The sequence below is a fragment of the Glandiceps talaboti genome, chromosome 2, assembly GCF_964340395.1.
Source record: "Glandiceps talaboti chromosome 2, keGlaTala1.1, whole genome shotgun sequence".
NCBI lineage: Eukaryota > Metazoa > Hemichordata > Enteropneusta > Spengelidae > Glandiceps > Glandiceps talaboti.
This window is the reverse complement of record NC_135550.1, coordinates 21539056-21555797: the sequence shown is the minus strand read 5'-3', so window position 1 is coordinate 21555797 and position 16742 is coordinate 21539056. Positions and strand designations below refer to the sequence as shown.

The window sequence follows — 16742 nt, the reverse complement described above, 5'->3', positions numbered from 1 at the left end:
TGATGTACACACTACAACTTCTTGATGTTTACGTATGTTGGCATTAGTAAATGTTTTTACACCATTAAGATCAGCATGGACACAAAGTTTGGAAGAAAATGTCTTTACTTCACTAACAATTGAGAAGACGTTATTACAAGCAATGTTAAATACAAAAATGAACAGTTTGAAGATAACACTCACTCTGTGACAAAAGTTTTCTACTATGGACTTCAAATAATTAGGGTAATCTAGATGCAACATGATGAAGAACCCGTCATTTACAACTCTTGCCTTTGAAAACAACACTAGCAGGGTTTACTAAGACTCAATAATGTCCTTTGTATCACAAACTGTTTCTCAACTGGTGGATTTGCAGTGTAAGCATCCTTTAAATGAACTCTATATAAAGTTGCTCACAATCAGCACTCACCCCTGAACTTTTAGTCATTTGCATGTACATTTTCATTTCATCAGAGTAGGAACACCCACTACTCTATACAAGGCCAGGGGAGAACCCTGTTGCATCATGTGTTTCTTTGTCAAGCAATATACATAAAGTACATTATAATTGAAAGGGTGGTAAAATTCTAATATCACAAGCACATGACAGGTGTACTTGTGCAGTTCATTACCAACTTTTACGATGACTTTCCAGAAGGACTGGAAACTTTCCATGAAGTTTTAGTCAATTTTTGCACAGTACAAAACTCTTTAAAGTTACAGATATGAGAGTTATAAAAACTGAAAATAACAGGATGAGATACTAAAATAATAACAAAATTTTGACGTGTACATATCTTTTTCAAACAAGTCACTCTATACGATCATTTCTAACTCTCTTGCATATTCTATGGCCTGTTTTGCAATCTCATTTGATGGTATTGTTTCTTCTGTTTCTTTTTCTTCATTCTGAAAGTGAAAATAGTTGTCTTTTCCTGTGTTCCATCCCCTCTGTAATATCAAATAAAAGGAAACCATGGAAAAAAATTGTTATTGCTGTGAAGTACATGGTAATGCAGTTCGTCAAAAAAAACATTCAAGTTCAGCATGTCGCCATTTACTTGTGGATAGTAAGGAAATATACTCCAAACACAAACATTTCATTTGATATAATAAAATGTTTTGTGTTCTCGCAGATTTGTTAAAATAGTAGTAAAAAGAACAGTGTTTGACACTGGTTCTGTGAACTCTCATCTGGTATGATGATGATGATGATGATGATGATATCATTGTTGTTGTTGTTGTTGTTGTTGTTTACATAATATCAAGTACTTGGTACAGTGTTTTATATTAATACTGTGAAGCAGTGTTAAATACTGAAAGTCATTTTCAAATCTTTCATGGAAACAGAACAGTGTGTATTCAACATGTTGTAAATTATGTTTGTGTTATAGTATTGTCTGGGAGGAATTCTAAATTTTCTCTTTACCATGATAGGTATAATCAGAGCATTAGTAAAATGTATACAACTATGATTTTGAACAAAATGAACTAGAATGGTATGTAAAACTCTGTAATACTAGTATATTGATTTTATAACTTAACAAAAAGAACTGTCTTATCTATAATACTTTGATCTGGGAATATTACAAATGCAAACATTTGGCTTATGAGTTGAAAAAAAAATGTTGAAAAACATCTCTTGACCAACCAGAATACTAGATTGACAACAAGTGACATGTAAAGGTAATGATGTAACATGATACATGTGTTTCAGTGAATTAAATCACTGTATTAACAGGCAGAATCTATTTACACAACATGACAATGACAATAACCATGTTATTATAGATGCATACTCACCTTTGTGGCATAGTCTCTCATATCTTTCTGTTTTTGATAAAACAACATTCTGGCAGCTTCACTAAATGCTATTTTTTCATATGCCTTTTCTGCACATGCTGCAATTTCATCTCTTATTGTACCAAGTAAGATATCAATAAAATAGTTATAACTGTCAGCTGGTACATTTCCTTTAGCAAGGAACACCTAGGAGTAAAGTGAAATCATACAATGTTTACATAATCCCATCAAAACTGAGAGCATAAAATTTGAGTGTCCCTATCCTATGATGCACATTACTAATACTGTCTGGGAGTTACATGTCTCAGTTTAAGTTTGTGTACTGGCATGGCTTGTCTACAGACATGATTTGAACATGGCACAGAAAAAGTGCTAAGAAATCCATGTTATGCCTGTAGGCAAGCTACCTCAAATTTTATTCCTACATTATACCAGTGCATTTTTTGTTTACTTTCTGTGATATAGAACAGAGAATGTAGTATGACGGTGGTCGTGGTTTTCCTCAGCTTGTTACTGTGATCTGTCAAACATTTGAGTAGACTACACTGTAGCCTGAAAAAAAGGCAGTAACAAGTTTATTCTGACTGTTGATGTGATCTTTGACCAAATATCCCCTGTTGTTCATACTCCACCTACCTTGTTATAACTACCTTCCATAAGATACTGTTCCATAGACACTGGATGTTTGATGTAAATATTACTGTGGATCTCCTTGGCAGGTAGTAGTTCTAGTTCCTATAGAGATAGGGTAAAACATACCATGTAGTCATTGGCAGGAAAAACAGTCAAGTCTTGCATTGATGTCAAGTACATAAAGGTATGTGAAAATAGATTCAATAGTATCATTCATTTGTTCATGGTCAACTTTTTTATATAGCTCTGCCACACAACTGTTTTTTCACACACCCAGATTTCAATTTTATATCCGACATTAGCCATCAACAAAATCACCAGGTAACACTGATAACTGTTTTTTACTTACTGTATGAAACTCCGCTAGTCTATTTTGTGATAGCAAACAAAGAAGATTGAGCCCAAGGAGTTGATACCTGTATGGTGACTCTGGTAGATCACCTCTGTAAAGACACAAACAAACAACACACTCTGATATGAACAAACAAATACACATGAACACAGGCTAAAACTATTTCATTTTATATTGGAAAGTAATTTCTGAAATCGGAAAATACTTAGAGGAAAAACATATTATTGCTATTGAAAGAAAAATCGTGGGTTTGTCCAGTATGTGGTTTAACACTTTTTATTTAAATTTTGAATGGATGTGTGTCTTGAAGTGACAAATAACAATGGTTTTCATTATTCTATCAGATAATATAACATGATGCAAGTACATATGTTTTCAGTAATAAGTGAGCTGATCTTGTTATTGTTGTCATTTCAGATAACAAGTAACAATATCTCCTCTTGATATCATAACTCATGACCTTGTAAGTTGATGCATAACATGTTACTACCCAAGTGATATTTACTACCTAAGTGATATTTATTGCACTGCAGTACATGAAATAAATTGCCCATAACAGTGAAGTCTAAAGAATGACTGTACCACATTACGAAATGGGTGAAATCTACTTACTGATAGTCTAAGTAGTAAGTTTTTAACTGTGCCATGTAGCGTTCAAATGAAGGTATATCTTTCTTCAATATACTCCACTGGGCACCAATTTCTAGAATATCACCTGATAAGAAAAGAGTTGTCATGCAGGATGTTACTCTGTGCAATTCTGAATTTCAGACAAAAGTTTTCAAAGCCATTTAATACTCCTAGCAGTATCTGATTGGGTGAGTGTTTATTGATAACATCATTTTCATGAAGTATGTTGTTTGTTATATCAGTGCAAACAATGTTCTGATGGAAAACTGTGACTTGTATGTAAATATGATCTCACTGGTATCAGGAGAAATTGCCCCCCCCCCCCCCCCCCATAATGTACAAGACAACTTGACCCTACAACAAAGATGGGAAATACTGAAATAGAAATAGCCTACGTATACTCTCATTGTTCATAACAATTGCTATGTTGGCTCAATGAACACTGTAAGTGACTGATCAAAAAGAACACTGACATTTGTTATCATACTAAGCTGAGTGCCTTTACTGGGTAAGTACTGGTCTATGAACAATAGAGATAAATTGGTAACGAATACATCTGTATTCTGATCTCACTCACTATCAATACTATTGTGATTTTTGTCACATGACAAAGTAACAGCAATGTAAATTTTTATCTACACATAAATAATGGACAACTTACGAGCAATAATGAGCTCCTGTTTTGTAGGACCACTTTCATCTGTTGGTAAAAACTGCAGACTCAACAACATAATCTGTAATACATAAATATTGCATGTTAACATTATCATGATACTGCAATAAATCATCACTTCTATAATTCCATTTTAAGTGTATGGTTTCACAATAAATGGTGACAAATGATTGGCTGAGGTACCAAAGATTGAAGATATTCAAAAAATCTGTTCTTCACTCAGGTGCACAACAAATGCAATACAAGCACTCTTCCATCCATATGATATATTATGAGGTGTGAACAAAATGCTTTTATGGAAGCGTGCAGTCTCAAGAGGACAGAGAGCTATCCACATCACTGTATTTGGTAAATCATTTACAACATAGTCCTACCATCGTTATGTTTATGAATAAACTTTGAACAAGACATCTGGAACACGTGCACTTTATGAAGCAGGGTGTAATCAATTAAATCATGCCTGTCCTAGGCTGTAGACACAGTGTGTAGTGCCGAAATTGATGAATCACGCACCCGGTATGGTTACATTTTTATTTTCATGTTCTGTCATCAAGGACATAGTTAATTCTATACATTTAGAAGGTATACAACAGTACCTTAAGTTTCCCAAGAATATCGCCACATTTGTCCAAGTTTGCTGGTTTCTTTGCCCACTCTTTGGTCAGTTGTTGGTACATTGAGACGGTTTCCTTCATAGTCGCCATTTTGTCAATAACCGTGGTATAAACAGCGCCCTCTTTGTCGTAAAGAAAAATTGAAAGGAGAAAGTATCAATATGATACTTTATTTATTAAAGAAAAAAAGCAGAGTGGTTTCAATAAAAAATTCTTTAACCAGTACACCTATGACCATTATCAAAATGTTTCGAAAACTTGAAAAGAAGAGAGGAGCTGGTGCAATTTTTCGAGACATGACTATGACCTTACGAACAAACACACGTGTGGCTGAGGTCAAGAGAGAAAAAACGTGCAACTGGATCACCGAAAGTGATTGACTTATTTGACAATTCTAATTATGGCCAGTATGGAAACCGATATTTTAGATAGTTTGGATGATGTTGGGTAAGTAAGAGGTACTTCAGCCTCTATCTTTCAAATGTGTTTGATTGGTGAGAATGTACAGTATGCATTCTGTGCGTGTCATGCATGCATTGACAGTGAACATAGCATCTGGCTGAGATTGAAAGTGCTAGACTAGCCCCGCCTACTGCCACTCGCAGATACCGGTAGATCAACGTGGATGTTACAAAGCAAAGTACGTACTAGTATGTTTTCGTAATACGTCTGCGTCTCAGCGTAAAACAGGTGAAACATCTTTCCCACATGTATTTTCTTTCACCCTAATGAGCCACACATTGCGCAACGTTGTGCAACGTCAGCAAATATGAAATCTAGTAGAATGTCATTTTACAGAATTTGTACATAAAACGGCGTTAACCTTGAGTTATGCACTTAAGCATTTGACCCATTCCTATCCACTTTAAGTGCACAAAAATTCAAAACTTTTTCTGGGAGTTTTTATATATATACTGTTACATATCTAAATGTCATTACATTTCTTTCTAAATTCTATGTTGTCTTATATTCATGATGATGTGTATCACAAAACATTCAAGACACAATTTATAACTTGTCTGCTTTTCGTACACGGTATGTTTTGTAGAGACGTATGATTTGAAAGACATTAGCAGTATGGTTTGTACTATGAAGACAGTCAATGTTTTAATGATATCCTGATAGTAGTACATCTCTTCATTTTCTTTTGATTCTGGGGTTCAGTAAATGGTATTTAGTTCATGTGAATCATCACCAACACATAGCAGACACATAGCTGTACATATCTTGTGTTTCTACCACAGGATGATGTATTAGCAACTGAATTTTGATGTCTATGAAGTGATCATTTGTACCAGTCCAGTACTACATATTCATGCATCTTGATTGCTAAATATGTGGTTTCCACCCAAAAATAATGATTGTCTTGATGGAAATTTCCAAAAAACCAACAATTTTATGTATGAAGCAGCATGCTCATTTGCTGAATAAATTTTCAATCACCACATTCATAAAACATAAAGATAAATTGTTATTTAACCACAGAAAACATTTACAAGGCAAATAGTAGAACAGTAGTTTTATTAGTATCAAATGAATTCCCATACATTTTTATAGCACTAGTATAAAGTTGAATATTTAGAGACAAAATTTTTGTGAAAGTTGACTGTTTTTTGCTAAGGGTGAAGAACTTAAAAAATCAGAGAAGGGTATGTTAGCTTCCCAGTGAGTCACCACATAGTATTAGATAATGGAACACCAGAGTTTGGTGGGTCATTTGTTATGCACCATTGGCAAGTCAAATTGGCTTAGTGGGCATACACAGTGTGGAGAACCATGATAAAATGATAGATGTACTACTATCAGGATATCATTAAAACATTGACTCGTCACTGTCTTCATAGTACAAACCATACTGCTAATGTCTTTCAAATCATACGTCTCTACATTATGAAAAAAATGTCAGTGTGATAACAGTCAAAGATGAAAACATGTTAGCAGTTTCAGGAAAAGATAAGACGAATTGTTTGTATGATGCAAATCAATACAAATCCACTCCTTTTGCACTACAGATACTCTGGAAATTTATCAGGGGAGGGAGCATTGACCAAGGCAGTTGAAGGAGGCCCATCCTCACCAGACTTTACCAAATTAGTAGCATGGTTAGCAACTGAACTACAACGTTATTGTGGACTTGAAGAGGCTATCAATGAAACAAACAGTAAGTGTTTTCATTTCCTATTATTATTCTTTTTACATGTAAACCATTGTCCATGTAGAAGACAATGTGAAACCCTTGGAAAGGTCCCACTGATTGCAAAAAGCTTTTCTCTGTTTTCTGCAGTAATAGATATAATGACTTTCATTGTTTTTTCTGTCTCAAGTTTACTTTTCAAATGAACGAAAGAGAACAATAGGAAACAATAGGAAAAAAAACAAGTCAAAAGTGACATCTGCTACTTACCGACTGTGTGACTAATTGGGAGTCCAGTGTTCTTAGTTTTGATTGAAGAAACATCTATAATAAAGGTGGCATATAGACCTACAAATACTTACATAAAGTATGTGATAAGGACTACATAGATTTCAGCGCAAATGCTAATTTCATTCCAATTTCAATTGATTGATTGATTGATTGATTGATTGATTGATTGATTTATATTTTGTTCCACCTAGGTGCCGATGATGCAGAGAACTTTGAGTTGGAAGTGAGTACATTTCTGAGAGAATTTGGTTGTCCATATCCAGAACTGATAAGTGGTGAGATGATTAACAGACTAGGAAATCAAGAAAATAGATACAGGCTACTTAGTAAGTTTTCCCCATTTTTCTATTTTGTTATTTGTAGTTAGTTATACCATAATTTCTGTTAGGGACACTTCATTTTTAAGCATGTAAGTTTGTGAAGAAACTGTTAAAATTGAGTGTTTCCATCATTTACAGTTTATAGCTTGAAAACTGTGTTATCTCTTCTATACATTCTTATACTAACCAATTCCATTCCATTTGTCATATTATTCTGTGCAAGTGCATATTCTTGTTACCAGAAAACAAAGGAATTCCCAATATGGCCTCTAGGAGTGCTGCTTTGAAGCAACATAGGAAAGTCAATCACAGTAAAAAAAAAAAACAGTACATGTACTCTGAATATACAATGTGAGATAAAGTGTTTGTAGGATATCTCAACAGATTTTGATTTTTTGTTTTTAGAATCAAATTAATTGATGAAATAAAATCTGAATAAATATATTGCTAATGCTATATTCACTCGTGACACCAAGTGAACAATTTAGCTACAGTTTTCTGATGTTATTTTTTTCCTTAGATTACTTAGTAACTGAACTTCAAGCAGTTAAAATGATTGCCATCAAACCTAGAAAACCTGATGTAAAAGTCAACCAATCAGTAAGTGTGCACACTTTACTGTGTATAACTGTAGTATTGATAGTTACTGGTGGAGTAGCCCAGAGACTTGGCTATCTGACATGACATCTAACGGCAAACAACATTGTCAAGCCAGGACAGCCAGGTCTGTGAGCTACTGGTGCAGCAAAGTATTAACGGATAGCAATGTCAAGTAATGCTACAACTTACAGTTTGTGTACTGAACTAGAAAATGATTACATGATATGCTAAGAAAAATCAAATAAATACAAAAAGGAAAGGGTAACTTGGAAGTCCCAATCCCGATTCCGATCCCGATATCAGATATGAAAAATTGAAGATAACAGGGAAGATGGATCACAGTTCACACAAAGTGATGTAGAATGTACTATACACATACACTCCAACAATAACATACACTACCACAAAAACTATACACAACATAAACAAAAAGCAGTATGTTCACTCGTCCTGCTCTGATATGTATTAGAATGAATTGATAACATCAAAACCTTGCTGTAAAAATAGACCAGAGAAAGCTCATTTTCTTCTAATTATTATGATAGTGCAGATGTAGAAATGGAATTATTACGTAGTTTATCATTCATTCTTTCTAATAGCATTCCTTCTGTTGAATCAATGGTAAATAACATGTTTGTGAATGAACAAATGAACAAATTTAGTACTGTGATTAAAATTTTCTATGTTTTGGATATCTAAACTTGTTTGTTTGTTTGTTTGTTTGTTTGTTTGACTTTATTTAAACTCGATAAATTGTTGCGCCAAAGGCTCTTCTAACACAATGTCGAGTTAAATTCAATTAAAACATTAATGATTAAAAACTCCTCTTTTTTCTTACAGACTGGTTGGAATGAAAGTAGTTACTATTTAAAAGATATTTTGATTGCATTAGGTGTATCCAAACCACCTCAAAATGTTACCGAAAATCAATTATTTAATAGATTAGAATCGAAACTTCGAGAAATTATTAGCCAACTTCCACCGGATCATCTCAGCAAACCTATTTTAAAATCAGGATTGAGTCCACAACAGTGGGTAAGTGATACATGTTTCACGTCTTGTTAGCTCCGCTGTCAGCGAAAGCTGAAAGCGTAGCTTTAGGTATAGGTTGTATAGAGTATAGAGAGTAGAGTGAATCATAGGTGTCCGTCAAACTTTTATAATTTCATCATCTGCTCTGAAAGTGACAGTCAGAATTCTTCGATATTTGGTGTGTATGTTCCCTGGGGGGAGGCTATTCAGATTTGTTCATGCCAAGTTGATCTGTGCCATTTTCAATTTTTATGATTTTTTTTCATAAAATGTCATTTTCATCAACTCCTTGAAAACCTCTTGTTAGATTGCTTTGATATCTGGCATGTTGATGCGCAGGGGGTAGCTTACTCAGATTTGTTAATTTCAAGTCAGCACATCCTCACTTTTATTTTTTATGATTTTTTTTTTGTAATTTGAAAAAAAAATGAATATGTTAATGAGTATTATGACTGACGCCATATTGGAAATCAGTCGACGAGACTTTAAGTAAACTGCCACTTTTCAAAAGACACTATTGACGTCAAACAAGCAATGTAATATGTGCTATAGTCATAATTCTACGCATTGGGCGCCCAAATGACAAGCGTTTGTTCGAAACAGGGTTGTAAACTTCAAATCCAATTCTGCACCCCTTCTCAATCAGCCAGTCCGCAACATCCTCATTTGCATACTCTATCCTGATTCGACCAGAAGCTGAAGGTGACCTCATTTGACCGAGCGATTTTCCACAGCAAGTATCTTGAGTATAAACACAGGACGTTCTTGGTACTCACTAAAATCACACTTCAGACCCACTATAAAAGTGTGATGTTTTCAGATAACATGTAACTTGTGATTAATTCTATATTGTCGTGCAATTTGGAATGACAGTGAACCAGAATTAAGACAACTTGCGTAAGGAAGGCATGCCAGGCATTCGGTTGAAGTTATGGCCGACATGTAAAGTTAAACGACATGAACGTGTCTTGCCTTTCCAAAATGCAAATATTTGGCAAGTAAAAATAATCAAAATAATTACAACTTTAATTTGGCTTCAGACTTTGCATTATGATTTGCGTATCTTTCCCCGTTTTACATGTAAATCCGAAAAGGTTCTCTCTCATCATGTCATCATGCATCAGTGATCATACCGCGCGGGCTGCTTTGAGTACGAGCGAAGTGAGGCATGTTGAGGTATTTTGTTGAGAATTATAAATATTGCAAAATGTCAAGTACAAGGTTTAAATACAATGGAATGATGAAAAAAATGGCAGAGTCTGCTGACAGGCGCCGGTCACAAGAAACACTGTAAATTAAAATATCAGACGATGTATGTATTAATCGCCATCTTTCTTAGTTTCCCTACGGCGACAATCCACCCGTATGCACGAGGGACTAACCCGGAAGCAAGTCGTTGTGTTACAGTGGTAACATCGTCCGAGAAATCGCTGCGTTCAGAGTGTCATTATTCACAGAATTGTTGTTTTCGAGTGAAAACCCGTCTTGAATTGTATAACTCTAACAAATGAAGACATGTCAAGTTATATTTTGAAAGTTGTATCGCTAGTTTGAGACGATTTTCTCACGTACTATAGTACTACTATCGAGGCTTACTTGGAAGTAGGTAGGACCTTACTCCAGTTCATCGGGAAGTTTAGCCAGTCCGATAATTCTTTCTGGTTTAGTTTACAACACTTTTGATCACGCAGATTTTGTTGTGATGAAAAGAAATAAAAAAAAAGATCACTTCAACCATTTCGTTGTGTTTTCTTTGTGAAAGGTAATCGAACATGTACGAGTGTTACCACTTGAGATTGTCGCCGTACGGACACTAAGATGGTGATTAATACATTTCTTCCCTATATATATCTACCACAACTAGTACAAGTTGAATGTTGTTGACTTGGTAAATTTGTTAGAAAATTGAAATTCAAATTGCCTCAAAATTATTTTAGATCCCTAGTTTATTTCATTCATCATTAAAATTTTCCAGGGTTACAGCTGTAAGACACTGGAATTATTTATAGCCAACCTCAAAATCCTCTTTTTTTCTTTTTCTTGTGTGCATTTCCCAGTCATTTTTTTCTGAGATTTTGTGCAATTTTTCATAACAGTAGATTTTTGTTATAAAATGGTGACTATGGTATAAAAGTACAATACATTACCAACTTCTGTGTAAAATGTGTTTTATAGTGAGACATCATATGAAACCACTAACCACTTTATTAGTATTACATCACTAAAACAAAACTGCGTAGTGAAGAGCTGAAGAACTGAACCACTTCTACATGTCACCCAAATAAAAAATTAAATAAAAAAAAAAACAGCGAAGCTATTCTGACCGATAGGTCGCTTGTTAGAAATAGTAGTGGTGTCGTGTCTGTGACAAATGTTGGTTGTTTCATGTCTGTTCTAAATTTTGGTTGTGTCATGTCTGTTGTAAATGTCACTGATGAATAACTCGGCCATTCTCTCTTTTTTAAATCAGTACTTAATCGTATATATATTCAGCAAATACTTTGTCTAATTTTATTTTGCAGATAGATTTAGAAAAAATTAATGATGCACTTATGAAGGAGTTTGTACTTCGTAGACACATGTTATTAAAACGTCTAGATGTAACTGTGCAGTCCTTCAAATGGTCTGACAGAATCAAGGTAAGTTGTAACTGTGCAGTCCTTCAAATGGTCTGACAGAAGCAAGATATGTTTAACACAGTAGATTGTAATTAGAGTAGTTTTACTTGACATGTACATGTACTTTTTACCAGTCTTATCAATAATATTATATAAATATGAATGACATGTCTTGGAACATGGCCAACTCAATTACAAACTAATGCATAGTAGTAACATGTCTGAAACCTAAATTCTGTTTTGGTTGTCACAGTCAGTGTGAAGGCTGTGCAATGCATGACATTTGATCTGCACTATTCATATAATTTGTTCACACTGTGTTCATCCCTTCCTCCTGGGGTTAAAGTTTACATGCGATGTTGTATGTTAATGTACTAGCAGTAACAAAGCTACAGTTCTGATTTCATCTGAATGTATTCTTGAGTTGGAAACATGGCTTGATTCCAAATAATGAAACCTTTGTAGGAAACATATACCGAAGTGTAATACAAGATAAATTTTGAGAAGTGATTCTCTTTGCATCAGTGAAATAGCACAATGAAAGTTTTCTAACTTGTTAAAGTCAAAATTAGTTAGTAATATCTATATTGTTTTTTTCAGGGCAAAGAAGATGACTTAGCAGCCAAATATCAACCAAAGCGTAGACAATTATCAACCCAATGTGATGTAGATATTGCTCATTTGGTAGCTGCAAGGGAAGGTAAGACTGAACAGCGGTAGGACCAGTAGATGTAGAAACCAATGTCATTGTCAAACTTATTGTGTCTATAGAACTATGGTGTAGAAACCAATGCCAAACATATTGTGGTAGACTCACTTATGACACTGGTAATCCAGTGGTAGAATACACAAGTAGGTGATAGCAGTTCCTATGTTGTGTGATTCTAATCATCCTGTGATCAAGACAGTGTAAACATTGGAAGTCCCAAAACAACACTGTCAGTTCATGGAACTCTATAAACTAGTTTTTTGGAGATGTCTCCCTACTGAGACTATAATTAAACCAATGTCCATTCAATAGATGATCAATGTTGTAACAACATGTTGCAACAATAGTTTTAGTTTGTGTCTATCTTAGTAAACCGAAACCTCAATTACCAGAGTAATAAGTCTTTTAATTAATTGTGTTTTTAATGAACATAATGTAGTGTAATCTGTGTATTTTGTGAGATTTCCATATGTGGAGTAATGTGAAACCCTATGTGTCTTATGGAAATAAGATAATGAAAGAAGTAAAGAAAAGACTTGTACCAGCAACAGAAATGTTAATTTGTGTTTGAATTAGTTGTCACAAAAATGCCTTCAGGGACCTGTGCTAGTCTAATATTTTGTCTCTGAAGTTCAGATGTTGTGGAAGTCAATGCCATTGTCAATCCTTTTGTATCCATTTTGTTAGAACTCATAATGCAGTCATAGATATGTAGGAACATAAAGAGGATATATTTTTAGAAAATGTAATTTAACATGATTACTTTAGTACTAGTTGACTGTATATATTTACAAGTCTTTCAAACTATGTTTGCAACAATAACAGCAAAATGGGGATGTCACCCCACAGTCTTGACATTGAAGATAACAAAAACACCATCATGAGATCAACAAATGTTGCTTACATGATATTACCAAACCTGAAAAATGTGACATCATCCTAAAAAAACTATCATCTTGCATCATTATCATATTCCAATGATGTGATATATTATGTATTTTGATATTTTTTATCTCTAGATCTGGTAAGGCTTGTGAAGGTCACCTCTGGATCAGTTAGAGCTAACACTCAGAGTGCCATTAATAAAGTTCTTATGGGTCATGTAAGTTTTCAGCTTTCTTTGCTTTCCATCCAGTACTACATAACACTCATGGTTTCCTTCCTTAATTAAGGCAGCTTGTCCTGGTAAATGAAATAAATGTGAGATTGCAAGGAAAAAGTAACCAAGAAACAAAATTTTGTATTCTGCATACATCAATATCATTAATGTTTCGAGTGCCATGGCTTGTTTAGACTAATTGACATGGCATAAGTGTTAAATTGGATGGCTGTATCCATCCCAACACTTTAAAAAAAAGACTTCTTTTATATGGTTTCTCCATTTCAGCACTGTTAAAAAAAACTTATTTTGTATTCTCTGTAGGTACCAGATCGTGGTGGGCGTCCACAGGAGGCAACACCACCACCACCAGAAATGCCATCATTTCAGAAGAGAACAGAGTCAGCAGGTAAAGCATTGTTAGGCCCTTCCCAGTACAATGGATAGCATACAGAATCCTTCTCAGTACCATGGACAGAAGAAAAAAACTTTTAAGTACCAGTGGCTGCATAAAGAACGCTTTGCAGTACCATTGACAGCAAGTACCATAGACAGAATATAGAATCCAATTTCTAGTACCACAGCATATAGAACCCTTCCCAGTACCATAGACAGAATATAGAACCCAATGTCTAGCACCACAGTATATAGAACCCTTCCCAGTACCATAGACAGAATATAGAACCCAATTTCTTGTACCACAGCATATAGAACCCTTCCACTATCTTCTGCAGCATATAGAACTCTTCTCAGCACACTGGTGCTTGGAAACTAACTGAAATCAACACATGAAATTTATTTCACTTTTTTGTGTTTGATCTACAGGAAGAGGTGGTCGAGGAGGCGGCAGAGGAGGATACCAGAGGGGAGGCCATCAACAAGGGGGTTATCAGCAGCAAGGCGGTTATCAACAGCAAGGGGGGTATCAACAAGGTGGTTACCAGCAACAAGGGGGGTACCAACAAGGTGGTTACCAGCAACAAGGGGGGTACCAACAAGGAGGTGGTTATCAACAACAAGGGGGTTATCAGAAAGGAGGGGGTTACCAACAGCAAGGCTATGGTGACCAAGGTGGTTATCAAGGTGGTGGTAGAGTTCAAGGAGGTAAGTTTATGTCAGTCTCAGTGCCACACTAGGTTTGTTTAGAGTGGTCAATGTAGCTACAAACAACTTATGCACACTGCCTGTATCGGTGAGTGTGGCTTGTAGGCTATAGCCTATAATGTAGCTTATAAATCGATACAATGAACACTTTACTGACATGCCACTATGATTTACATCACATTATTTTGTGACATTAGATGTACATAAGGCAGTTGACCACTTCCCATGTGGTAAATTACACCCAGTCAGGTTGTCAGTTTAAGTTGTCATCAAAATCTGATTTCACTGCTGTGTCATTACAGAAAAGACTTGCTGCCTAGTATTGTTTCTATGTTTTCAAGTATTTGTACTCCCCTTGATGTATACAGATGGCCTAGCACTTACAAACTGAGTGACTGCGAACATAATACTGAATATAGTCGTTATGAACATGGCAGCTGTTGAGAGTGATATACATTTTGACTGTTTATGAGGATGACATCATATGTGTGTTCCCCAGGGGACTGTGAGCGACTGCAGTTACAATAGTTTGTACATAGCCCATGGACATTATATAAGTTTCACTTCCCCAACAACTAGCCCAGATAGTTCCTACACAAAACAATGGCAATACAGCATATGGATATTGTAGCATGTAACAATGTATGATCTGATTTTGATCCCAGATGTTCACTATAGTATTATGTATATCGTTGCATTTATACTAATATATTATTTTACGTTATTGTTTAGGTTGGTCAGGAGATGGAAGGCCCAGCAGTGGGGGAGGTGGTGGTGGTGGTGGTGGTGGATGGAGGGGCAAAGGGGGAAGAGGAAGGGGTCGTGGTGGACAGCGTTACTGATACAACATGCAACCATAAAGTCCAATGAAAGATAGAAATAATCTATAAAATGAAGACACACAGACCTGTAACATCGTTTGTGCCTTTCAACCAGTGACCTTTCAAAATGAGATTATTCTGCTCCCACCATTGCCAACCTGATGCAAATGTATGAACATAACTTTTAGACTTGTCAAAGTGTACATTTCAGTACAATGCACTGTTTCACAATGGATGATATTATTTCTCAATTGTGTTTATGTACCAAGTACATCCTATTATATACTCTAACATGCATTTCACATGTTAATTCATCCTGTGGAGAAAAGCAAAACAAAAGAGCAACAAATCTTACTATATTTTGAATTTTTATCCTGTACATTTAATGGGCATTTCACAACTTCAGAAAGCTAAGTGCATATCAGTAAAAATCTCTTCTTTACAAGGTCTCCATGTACTTTGGCACTATATCAGACTGCATTGTCACTATATCAGACTGCATTGCCACTATATCAGGCTGCATATCCACTATATCAGACTGCACTGGCCATTCTTGAATCCATCAGTGATACTTACTATGGCTGTATACACTTCACTGAGAAGAGCTAAATTGTGGATGAGAACACACTAAAAAATGTCTATGTGTAAAAGCGTAAATCTGGATATTAGTGGCTAAAATGCTAAAGGTCACATTTGATGCAAATGGTATGCTGCAGATTTCAAACTAAAGTTTGTCTTGAACTGAAGCGGAAGAATCAGGACAAATACAAAGGTCATTGAGTGTTACAGGTGAAAGGTCATGAATACAATACTTGGGAAAGACTTGCAACATTCTTGAATTTCTTTATTTTGCTGGTTTTAACCATTGCTGTTAGATTTGGAAGAACTGGGGTTTTTTCAGCATACCATGTTTTCAAAACATGAACAATAGAGATAATGATAAATCATGTTATTTATCTATGCAGGCATTATTTTAGAAATATTCATACAGTATGTTTTACAAGAAACTTTTTTTTTGTCAGGCAGCCAATAGCCTGTATATTGAATATCATAATAAATTCAGTTATTATTTCAAGTTTTCAAGTTTGTAGTGTCTGTGATGTGGAGGGAGGGGTAGATGGTATTTCAAGATGATATGGAGGGAGGGGTAGATGGTATTTCTAGGTGTGTGGTTATGTTACCAGGTGTACATTTTGGGTCCTGAAGGGACCTTTAATGTTTGTTTAATGTTTAATGTTTGTTTCAAGGTCTGTGGAGTGCCACTGTAGGTGTATGTTGCTAGTTAACAGGCTAGTTTAGACGTGACTAAGCAATGGCTAATATTTTC

At 35.2% G+C, this 16742-nt stretch overlaps 2 protein-coding genes across 3 annotated transcripts; one reads left to right on the top strand and one right to left on the bottom strand.

Moving 5' to 3' along the window:
• Nucleotides 1–131: 131 nt before the first annotated feature.
• On the bottom strand, nucleotides 132–4779 carry LOC144453338 (26S proteasome non-ATPase regulatory subunit 8-like). The gene is made up of 7 exons (XM_078144605.1): nucleotides 4670–4779; nucleotides 4062–4134; nucleotides 3383–3485; nucleotides 2768–2861; nucleotides 2422–2520; nucleotides 1786–1971; nucleotides 132–933 (listed from the first exon to the last, which is right to left on the bottom strand). The coding sequence occupies exons 1-7, from the start codon at nucleotides 4775–4777 to the stop codon at nucleotides 799–801; spliced, it is 798 nt and encodes a 265-aa protein (XP_078000731.1). The 5' UTR covers nucleotides 4778–4779; the 3' UTR covers nucleotides 132–798.
• Nucleotides 4780–5014: 235 nt separating this feature from the next.
• LOC144453425 (protein FAM98A-like) lies at nucleotides 5015–16384 on the top strand. 2 transcript variants are annotated; one of them, XM_078144716.1, is made up of 11 exons: nucleotides 5015–5134; nucleotides 6700–6848; nucleotides 7304–7438; nucleotides 7953–8032; nucleotides 8873–9067; nucleotides 11587–11703; nucleotides 12283–12382; nucleotides 13411–13493; nucleotides 13815–13899; nucleotides 14316–14594; nucleotides 15327–16384. In XM_078144716.1, the coding sequence occupies exons 1-11, from the start codon at nucleotides 5088–5090 to the stop codon at nucleotides 15434–15436; spliced, it is 1380 nt and encodes a 459-aa protein (XP_078000842.1). In that variant the 5' UTR covers nucleotides 5015–5087; the 3' UTR covers nucleotides 15437–16384. The 2 variants fall into 2 exon arrangements, with proteins under 2 accessions (XP_078000842.1, XP_078000843.1); XM_078144717.1 differs by having other exon boundaries at nucleotides 7953–8038; nucleotides 8873–9071; nucleotides 11591–11703; nucleotides 13815–13933; nucleotides 14314–14594.
• Nucleotides 16385–16742: the final 358 nt, after the last annotated feature.